This window comes from Lacerta agilis, chromosome 1 (genome assembly GCF_009819535.1).
Source record: "Lacerta agilis isolate rLacAgi1 chromosome 1, rLacAgi1.pri, whole genome shotgun sequence".
Classification (NCBI taxonomy): Eukaryota; Metazoa; Chordata; class Lepidosauria; order Squamata; family Lacertidae; genus Lacerta; species Lacerta agilis.
Window position 1 is genome coordinate 2,730,961 of NC_046312.1, and position 10,810 is coordinate 2,741,770.

Sequence of the window (10,810 nt, forward strand, 5' to 3'; positions counted from 1 at the left end):
TCCGGGTCATGTGGCCAGCATGACAAAGCTGCTTTCTGGCGAACCAGAGCAGCGCACGGAAACGCCGTTTACCTTCCCGCCGGAGTGGTCCCTATTTATCTACTTGCACTTTGATGTGCTTTCGAACTGCTAGGTGGGCAGGAGCAGGGACCGAGCAACGGGAGCTCGCCCCGTTGCGGGGATTCGAACCGCCGGCCTTCTGGTCAGCAAGCCCTAGACTCTGTGGTTTAACCCACAAATATCTTATGAGCGGACACATGGAGCAAGCTTGTTTTCTCCTGCTTTGGAGGGTAGGACTCGAACCCATGGCTTCAAGTTACAAGAAAGGAGATTCCAACGAAAAATACGTAAGAGCCGCCCAACAGTGAAACAGTCTGTCTTGGAGGTTTTTCAGCAAGGTTTGGATAGCCATTAGTCATGGATGCTTTAGCTGAGATTCCTAGATGACGCTTGGGGGTCCCTTCCAACTTCTACAATTCTATGTTTGTTTAATGCACTGTGCCCACACTTCTTCACAGACACACTGTAGACCACCTAAACAAAGCTCATGGATCCTTGGTGGGCCTCGGACCACAGCTGGGGAACCTTAGCTGTAGATCGCATTATATATATTTAAAAAATGAGGCTACACATTTTGAGTGAAACATCTGTTTCCTAAATAGCATTCCACACTCATTCCAGAATAGAAAATATGTCATAGGCATGGGGTGTTTTGTTTTTTTCCATGTTCCCTGTCTGGGAACCTCCCCTTAAGGCAGGGGTCAGCAACATTTTTCAGCCGTGGGACGGTCCGCCGTCCCTCAGACCATGTGGTGGGCTGGACTATATTTTTTGGGGGGGGGGAGAAGGAACAAATTCCCAGGCCCCATAAATAACCCAGAGATGCATTTTAAATAAAAGGACACATTCTACTCCTGTAAAAACACACTGATTCCTGACCATCCATGGGCCAGATTTAGAAGGCGATTGGGCCGGATCCAGCCCACGGCCCTTAGGTTGCCTACGCCTACCTTAAGGCATCGAAATACAGAGGCTCACACCAAATTTCCAACCAGTCATACAGCAATGCAATCCTGGACATAGATTCTGCAAGAGCATTTCCATTAAGACACATACTGTGGAGGCAAAAGATGTATCACCTTAGCTGTTCAACCTCCAAGCAATCTCTCATCCAGTCCTTGAAATACCAACTTGTTGTTGTTGTTCAGTCGTGTCCGACTCTTCGTGACCCCGTGGACCAGAGCACGCCAGGCACGCCTACCTTTCACTGCCTCCCCCAACTTACAACTTACTCAACCCATTTGCATTCTGGCGTTTCTGACACTGACAAGGAATCAGACAGAAATTCCACATTATGCCTTTACATTCTTCATCCCGGCTGCAACGTTATCCCCAGAGACACCACAAAGCCCCCCCCCGGACGCAAGCTACAAGCATTTTGTTTCCCAAAATACGGTGCGAAAACAGATCACAAAATCACAATGGAGGCGGGGACAGGGTAATTACAAATGTCCGGCGACACCTGTCAGATCAGCTCCCCAACGCAGCGCGAGATATTTTTCTCTGAATTCCATTTAGCGGCAAGGGGAGCGTTAAATCTGTAATTTCACACGGAAGGCCTTGATCATATCCAAATATCGTGTTTGAACAGGGCTTCTAAATTGCCCTCTCAAGCTGCTACATTTGTTCAGCAAAGGTCACCTGGTAGCAGAGACGTCTCATTTCTCTGGATTTAACAAAGTCAGAAATTAATCTGTCAACCGAGTTAGAAGGGGAGAGGGCTGGAAATAACAGTAATATGAAACAAGCGCACGCAAACACACAAAGGCGAGAAAGAGTGAATGCGCAAGCCTTCAATATCGCAGCAAATTCAGCTCCTGAGGGATGCCAGCAACTGGCATTCAGACATATTGCTGCTTCCACGGTGGTGTTGTGGTTACAGCGTCAAACTGGAACCTGGGAGAGACCCGGGTTCAAATCCCAACTCAGCCATGCAACTCGCTGGGTGACCTTGAGCCACTCACTGCCTCTCAGCCTAACCTACCTCACAGGGTTGTTGTATTAACTTCTTCTTCTTTGACGATCCCTCGTAGCCGAGTAAGATTGTCTTCCATGAACACGGTTTTAACAATAAGTCCATCTCTGTGGAGGCCAATTCTGGATCCACACGTCCTTCCACAGTGGGGAAATAGGTTTCCGGGCGGGAGATGATCACGGTGAGGGTTTGCCAGGCGTGCCTTCCTCTTAGCACGTTTCTCCCTTGCATCCTGAGTTCGAGTGTCTTCAAAGCCCATGACACCTTTGGTCAAGGCTGTTCTCCAATTGGAGCGCTCGCAGGCCAGTGTTTCCCAGTTGTCGGTATTTATACTACATTTTTTAAAGATTTGCCTTGAGAGTGTCTTTAAACCTCTTTTGTTGACCACCAGCATTACGCTTTCCATTTTTAAGTTCGGAATAGTTGCTTTGGAAGATGATAACCAGGCATCCGCATAGGTGAAACTCGAAAAATTAGAATATCATGGAAAGGTTCATTTCTTTCAGTAATTCAACTTAAAAGGTGAAACTGATATATGAGATAGAATCATGACGTGCAGAGCGAGATATGTCAAGCCTTTGTTTGTTATAATTGTGATGATTATGGCATACAGCTGATGAGAACCCCAAATTAACAATTTCAACTTTGGGGTTTTCATCAGCTGCACGCCATAATCATCACAACTATAACAAGCAAAGGCTTGACATATCTCGCTTTGCATGTCATGAGTCTATCTCATATATTAAACTCCAGTAGCTAATGAAAACAATTGCTTACATAAATGGACTTTTCCACGATATTCTAATTTTTCGAGTTTCACCTGTACCTTGCAGGGTTGTTGTAAGTTATTAACAGAGGAACAGGAAAGCCAGCTGTCCCGCCTTGAACTCCTTGGAGGATATGAATGCAATGAAGACATAAACAGTGGCAGCAGAGCATAGCCCTCTCCTCCTCCAGGACTTTGTCTAATCCTCTTTTAAAACCATCCAAGTTGGTGGTCATCACTGCCTCCTGTGGGAAGGAGTTCCACCGTTTAACAATGTGCTGCGTGAATAAGTTCATTCATTTCCCAGTCCCAAATCCTCCAACATTCAGCTTCATTGGACGCCCACAATTTCTGGTGGCAGTGTTTTTGTTTGTTTGTTTGTATCCCACCCTATACCCGCAGGTCTCAGGGCAGTTCACAAGACAAAATCGCAATATAAAAACGCAAAACACATCATCAAAAGAAAAAGATAAACAAGATGAGGGAGGAAACTTTCCCCTCTCTCCCCTTCCTCCACGCTGGCTGTGCTTTCCCCGAAAGTGTGGCCCGGTCATTTTATGAGATAGTAATGGCACAACTGTAGAAATTATTTTGTTTTTAGAGCCTGTATCATTTGTGCTTTATCTCATTTTATCTTACCGTATGCCACTTTGATGGCTCCTGGCTGTGAAGCAGTTTATGAATCTGTAAAATAAATAATAAAGCGCGACGAGAGACGAGGCCTTCAGAATTAAATTATTTTAATGTCAAACCCTTTGCAGAACAATACAGATCAGCATGCGTGCGTGGAGTTTAGAAGCTGGCGCTGACGGGAACCGAGCCGGGTTTCTGAGGCAGAGACATGGAGGGGAAGAACAGAGTCTTGGTTCATCACAGACCCTCCTCCATTTCCCGTCGCTCTCCGTTTTCCTTTCCGGCGCTGAGAAATGTAGGATTCCCCCCTTTCAGTGCCTGGAAGGTTACTACAGCTTTAAGCTGCAGCAGCCTTTTCCAGCCTCCAAAGGTTTATGCCCCCTTTCACACCATCCATCTAAAGACTCATAACACGACTGCCCCCAAATAATTCTGGGAGTTGTAGTTTGCCAAGTGTGCCGGGAATTGTTAGGCAACCCCCTAGCCCCCTCCCAGTGCTACAGTTCCCAGAGTAACCGATGGAGAGAGATTGGTGGCTAAACCACTCGGGGAACTGTAGTTCTGCGAGGGGAATAGGAAGGTCTCCACACTCCTCTCAGCAATCTTAACAAACTACATCTCCCACGATTCTCTGGCTCATGGCTGTTTTATCAAGGGATTTTAAATGGGTGGTTTAAATGTGGTCTTTTCCAGTTACTGGGAAACCAATTACTAAAGTTCCATGTGGCGCACACTAACAGCCTCCGTGGGAAAGGGTGGCCAGGCCACTAAGTGATACAACTATCAAACAAAACATCGTCAACTTTAATATACCAAATATGTGAACTTTTTCATTTACATTCCTTAAGTCAACCGTAAGATTCTCCCAGCTCTCTTAAGAAGTGCCGTCTCTCCAACCTTAACAGAACCATCGCATCGTTGAAACCCCCCTCTCCAGATTCCGCATCATGAAAAGTGGCAGAAAACGGATTTGCCTGAAAACAAACGGACAGACTTCAGGGGACAGCAGGGCTCATTTGGGACTTGATGAGTTTAGGGTCCACACGCCTTCCAAGTTATGGCATGGAAGTATCCCTTGCAGAGGGGGCAGGGAATATCTCTTGCCCTCCAGATCCTGTTGGACCAACATCCCATTGGCCACAAGCTCCCCACCCCTGCCTTCGATATTTGAGGAGTTTCTGCTTTCATGTTTGGTTAGTATTGACTCCTGACAGATACTCAGGCCCAGAGTAGTTTACCCAAAACAACTTTCATTGTTTCACCCCATTTCCTGAAACTTATCAGTTGCTACTGCACAATTGCTCGTCTTCAGCCTCGGAGTCTTCAGCGTTTCAACCCGTGATGTGCCCACATTTTGTTTCCAGGGGAGCAGGGCTCATTATCTCCATTATCACCGGGATGCATGGGAACCGAAGTTTCCCATGCATCCTGTGCCAATTCTTTTTTTATTCCGGGATCCATGGGAAATTGCAATTCCCATGGATCCCAGTGGCAACAGATGCTCCAAAGGATGCCAAGAAGCACCCAGGCCTTAAGGAGGTGGTCTGCAAGACACCAAGAGGGTAGCAAAGACTAGCAGGAGAGCTTTCCCAGTGGCACCAACATTCCAACATGAGCTGGGGGAGCCCATTCCTCAATTCTTTTAAGGCCTTGACTTTGCTTGCTGAGGCCTTTATGAAAAGCCAGCCACACCTGCTGATCCCTTGGCATTACAGAATATAAATAGTCACCAATAAAAGTGCATGCGACAGACTAAAATGACTAGCGTGAAAACGAGGAGGGGCGAGCTGCAGGGGCGCATGGCCCTGTCGGTGTGGAAGATGTGGATTTTCCTGATGTCCGGGTGGTACGCTTTGCCATCTTCCAGCGCCCCGTGGGCAGCCAGAATGAAGCTGGCGTCACCCGAAGTCGCCACGTCAAAGGCACAAGCCTGGAAGTAGACGTCCTCGACGGGCAGCTTCTCCTTGCACAGCAGACGGGCCTTCTCGAGGGCACCGCTGCTGCCGCCGCCCTTGCTTCGAGAGATGCGCTGGCTGGGCGGGCAACCTCCCACGCAGAGCTGCAAATCTTGCTCGTCCGTGAAGGAGAGAACTACCTCCTCGGCCGCCCGGATGGAGAAGGAGAGCTGCCTGCCCGCCTGGCGCACGGCAATGGTGGTGCCAATGTGCGCTGCTCGGATCTCCACATGCCTCCCCGGCGTGCGCTCATAGATGATCAGGCTGCTCCCCCCGGGCCTCGCTCCGCCATTCACCGAACCATCCACAAAAGACACTGGCAGGTTGTCTATTTCCGCTTGGTAGACCTTCTCATCGATGCACTCCTTCATGTTCTTAAAAATGATGGTGAGCTGAAAAGAACAGAGGTGTTAAAAGCTTAAAGCAGTGCAGCAAAAGGGAAACCCAGGCATCTGAGGACCCTCCAGACCTGTTTATTCTGAGGAAGGAAGCAGGACTGCTGTCCACCAGAAGGTATTGGAGAAGCAAAAGCAGGCAGAGATTGGCTTCTGGGTACAAACCCATCCCGCCTCATAGCTGTTCACCACTTTCCCAGGTCCCTCTATTATCAGAAGTAGCCCAGATAGTGCCTTGCCTTCTTCAAATTTACTGGCTTGTCTTGAGAGCCAGTGTGGTGTAGTGGTTAAGAGCAGCAGACTCATAATCTGGTGAACCGGGTTCGCGTCCCCGCTCCTCCACATGCAGCTGCTGGGTGACCTTGGGCTAGTCACACTTCTCTGAAGTCTCTCAGCTCCACTCACCTCACAGAGTGTTTGTTGTGTGGGGAGGAAGGGAAAGGAGAATGTTTGCCGCTTGGAGACTCCTTCGGGTAGTGATAAAGCAGGATATCAAATCTAAACTCTTCTTCTTCTTCTTCTTCTTCTTCAGAGTTTTAACCAGATCTGTGCCCAAAATTTAGTTTTGGGGAAGCAGGGCTTGTAATCAACATTGTCACAGGGACCCATGGAAGTTTCAGTTTCCAATGGCTCCCGTGCCAACTGTTTGACCTGGGAAGCATGGGAAATCACACTTCCCGTGGATCCCAGTGTGCTCCTGCAGGTGGGAAACTTGCTGTCCTCCAGCTGTTGCTGGACTACAACTGCCAACATCCCTGACCAAAGGCTATGCTGGCTGTTGGGGTGGTTGGGAGATGGTGTTCAGCAACAGCTGTAGGACCGTTGGTTAGCCACTCCGGCTATAGGGGATTTCCAGTCAGATTCAAGCCTGTGAATCAATGTGGAAGTATGTGGGTCTATCTTTGAAGGTGACTCAGAAACTACAGCTAATCCAGAAGGTGGCAGCTAGGCTGGTGACTGGGAGCAGCTGCTGGGACCATATAACACCGGTCCTTAACAATCTACATTGGTTCCCGGGTAAGCTACACTCTGTATTGTGTGGGCTGGTTGGTCCCTCCCCTTACCTGGCCAATCCCTTGGAAACGCCTCCCCCAGGCGGGATTGGACAGTTAACTGGGCAGGCGGAGACCCCAGGTATCCTTTCTGGGGGAGGGCACAGCCAGCCGAACTACCAGGTGTCACCCAGGAATTCAGGGGGCTGCGCGCGACCACGCAAACGTTGCCCCCATTTAATGTGGGGAACGGTCATTCTACCCGGACACTGAGGTCCAGCTCCGAGGGCCTTTTGGGGGTTCCCTCACTGGGAGATGTGAGGTTACAGGGAACCAGGCAGAATATCCAGGAGGGCAACCAAAATGGTCAAAGGCCTGGAAACGATGCCTTATGAGGAATGGCTTAGGGAGCTGGGTATGTTTAGCCTGGAGAAGAGAAGGTTAAGGGGGGATATGATAGCCATGTTCGAATATATCAAAGGATGTCATATAGAGGAGGGTGAAAGGTTGTTTTCTGCTGCTCCAGAGAAGCGGACACGGGGCAATGGATTCAAACTACAAGAAAGAAGATTCCACCTAAACATTAGGAAGAACTTCCTGACAGTGAGAGCTGTTCGACAGTGGGATTTGCTGCTAAGGAGTGTGGTGGAGTCTCCTTGTTAGAGGTCTTTAAGTGGAGGCTTGACAGCCATCTGTCAAGAATGCTTTGATGGTGTTTCCTGCTTGACAGGGGGTTGGACTGGATGACCCTTGTGGTCTCTCCAATTCTATGATTCTATAATAATAATAATAATTTATTTATACCCCAGCCACTCTGGGCGGCTTCCAACAGAATATTAAAATACAATAGTCCATTAAACATTAAAATCTTCCCTAAACAGGGCTGCCTTCAGATGTCTTCTAAAAGTCTGGTAGTTGTTCTTCTCTTTGACCTCCGCTGGGAGGGCGTTCCACAGGGCAGGTGCCACCACTGAGAAGGCCCTCTGCATGGTTCCCTGTAACCTTACTTCTCACAGGGAGGGAACCGCCATAAGGCCCTCGGAGCTGGACCTCGGTGTCCCGACTGAATGATGGGGATGGAGACGCTCCTTCAGGTCTACTGGGCCGAGGCCGTTTAGGGCTTTAAAGGTCAGCACCAACACTTTGAATTGTGCTCGGAAACGTACTGAGATGGCTTTCTCAACAGTGATGCCCACCTTGTAGAACGCTTTCCCAACAGATGTTAATAATAATAATAATAATAATAATAATAATAATAATGGACACAATGTGATGCCCTCCAGAAAGAAGAAGAAGAAGAAGAGTTTGGATTTGATATCCCGCTTTATCAGTACCCAAAGGAGTCTCAAAGTGGCTCACATTCTCCTTTCCCTTCTTTCTCCCCCACAACAAACACTCTGTGAGGTGAGTGGGGCTGAGAGACTTCAAAGAAGTGTGACTAGCCCAAGGTCACCCAGCAGCTGCATGTGGAGGAGTGGAGATGCGAACCCGGTTCACCAGATTACGAGTCTACCACTCTTAACCACTACACCACACTGGCCCTCTGAACCGCCAGCACAAGCCAATCAAAAAGCTGATGAGGAGCTTTTCAAAGGATTTTTTTTTACCTTGCTGATGGCAGTAGCGTTTGACCCCTTTAACGACGGGAGAGCTGGTGGCCTGCACAAACAGTAGTTGTTGTCCAGGAGCGGCCAGGAACCCTCCACCCGGCAGGTGTGGAACTGGTCCCTGAAGGTGCGCACGTGGGGGTCCCCGAAGGCGGCGCAGTGCTGGTACGCGGGGGCCCTCCCGTGCTTGCGGGCAAAGCTCTTCTCGTAGTCGCAGATGTCCAGGGACGTGAAGCCCTGGTGGTCGGGCGGGGGCTGTGGGCGGCTGGGGCAGGGAAGTGGGCCCATTCCCTGGAGCAGTTGTTATGGATCATGAGGTCTTCGATGCCGTACACAGCGGAGTGGTACGCCAGGTTCCCAGCGGCAGGTACGGGCCGTCCGGCGCGTGCAGCTGGAGTAGGAGCGCAAAGCGTCGTCGCAGCGAGCGGCCGTCGCGACCGAGTCGTCCAGGTTCTCCGTGGCGGGCCAGATACTGGGAGTTGCAACGCAAGATCTTGCATTGGGAGTCAGCTGCACGATTGGGGGGGGGCGGAGGGCGAGAGAATAAAATCAGTGCCACACCACAACCTTCTTCACTCTACCTGCCAAATTCGCCTCCCCAATTTCACTGGGAAATGATTATAATGAAAATGAAAGGATGTTTAAAATACAGTTTGTTGGGGGAAACCAGAAGCTTCTCTCTTGGATTATAGGGACAGAACTGCCTAAACTGTAGAGAAACATATTCATGTTTGCGACTAAGGGGCAAGAATGTTACTTGTCCAATAACGGAAAGAAAAAGAAGTCCCAGCAAAGGATGAATGGATACAAAAACTTACGGAATATGGAGAAATGGCGAAACCTTAACAGAGAATAAGAAATCAAGATAACAAACTCTTTTTATATAAAGAATGGAAATGGTTTATTGGATATATTGTAAACGGATAAAAACACTAGCAGGGGTATTGTAATAACCTGCAGTTTCATGGGAGTATATATTTAAAGAAGATGAATATATGAGCAAATTAATGTTAATTTGGATATGCAGATGATACTAAAAATAAATTTAAGGAACCGCAGAAAGAGGGGGAAGGAAGTGAAGTTTGAAATGTCAAAATGATTTTAAATCAGTGAAATGCATAAATCTGAAAAGTACAAAAAAAACACCCAACAATCTCCTCCCCAAGGTTAGGCTCTCCCTCTACAGTCACAGGATTGTATTCTACATCTATGAAACACGAAATGGCGTAGTAACGTTCTTAAGCATTGAAATACGGCAATGGTTCGGCCTGAGGTCGGGTGGGTGATCTCTGGGCATGCACAGAGTAATATTCTTTCACCATTAAGCAGCTGTAGCCCACCACCAAACTTCTGGGATTGAGAAGCAGGGAATGAGGCAAATGTTGAGGCAACGCTGGCATTTGCAGTGGCTGTGCTTTCAAGATGGCATTTTTAGGCACACTTATTCAGAGGACCTGATGAAGAGCTGACCGCCAGCAGCCTTCCATAAAGGTAAAGGTTAAGGGACCCCTGACCGTTAGGTCCAGTCGCGGACGACTCTGGAGTGGCGGCGCTCATCTCACTTTATTGGCTGAGGGAGCCGGCGTACAGCTTCCAGGTCATGCGGCCAGCATGACTAGTCCCGCTTCTGGTGAAACCAGAGCAGTGCACGGAACCCATCGGAGCAGTACCTATTTATCTACTTGCACTTTGACATTCTTTCGAACTGCTAGGTTGGCAGGAGCAGGGACAGAGCAACGGGAGCTCACCCCGTCACGGGGATTCGAACCGCGGACCTTCTGACCGACAAGCCCTAGGCTCTGTAGTTTAACCCACAGCGCCAAGCCTTCCATACTCTGCTGCTACAAAGAGGCCCTCCCAAGCCAAGCCCCATCCTCCCTTCCTCCCTCCCTCCCTTTTCTTTCCTTTCTTTCTTTCTTTCTTTCTTTCTTTCTCTTTCTTTCTTTCTTTCCATGCCCACCAAAGCTGCAACTTTCTCTGACGAATGACCCAGCGCCAAGCCTCTTACCGTGTCTGCAGGACAGGAGGAGGAGGGATGAACACTTTATGAAGGCAGCAGCATTTGCTGGGCACGGAGCCCTCGGGCAGCAGGCAGATCCCCCATCCCGATCCAATCAGAGATGACGGACGATGGTCACCCAAACCTCTCCTCACCGTTCTCCTCCCATGCTGGTTCACTGGAAGGAAAGAACAGTCAAGAGATCTACAGCCCATAAATTGGCAAGGTCCCATCCTGTGTGTACTCTGTGCTCCTGTATGCATGGTCCAGATTCCATGGGCTCTTTTCCCTTTAAACAATAACCCAAAAAACCAATGTTGCTTCCCCACACAACACACACACAAAAGTTTTGTGACAATAGTTTCTGACGTCTAGAAACTAAGAGCTCCAACCCCCTAAGAACGTACAGGAACAGCCTGCTGGATCGG

At 48.9% G+C, this 10,810-nt stretch overlaps 1 protein-coding gene across 1 annotated transcript; it reads right to left on the minus strand.

The window, feature by feature from the left end:
* Window positions 1–3,328: 3,328 nt before the first annotated feature.
* Window positions 3,329–10,419, minus strand: LOC117051720 (hemojuvelin-like). Its single transcript, XM_033158389.1, is given in 4 exon segments — window positions 3,329–5,781; window positions 8,384–8,644; window positions 8,647–8,893; window positions 10,392–10,419. Coding segments are annotated over 3 exon segments (1,119 nt in total). The 5' UTR covers window positions 8,884–8,893; window positions 10,392–10,419; the 3' UTR covers window positions 3,329–5,160.
* Between the last annotated feature and the right edge of the window lie 391 nt (window positions 10,420–10,810).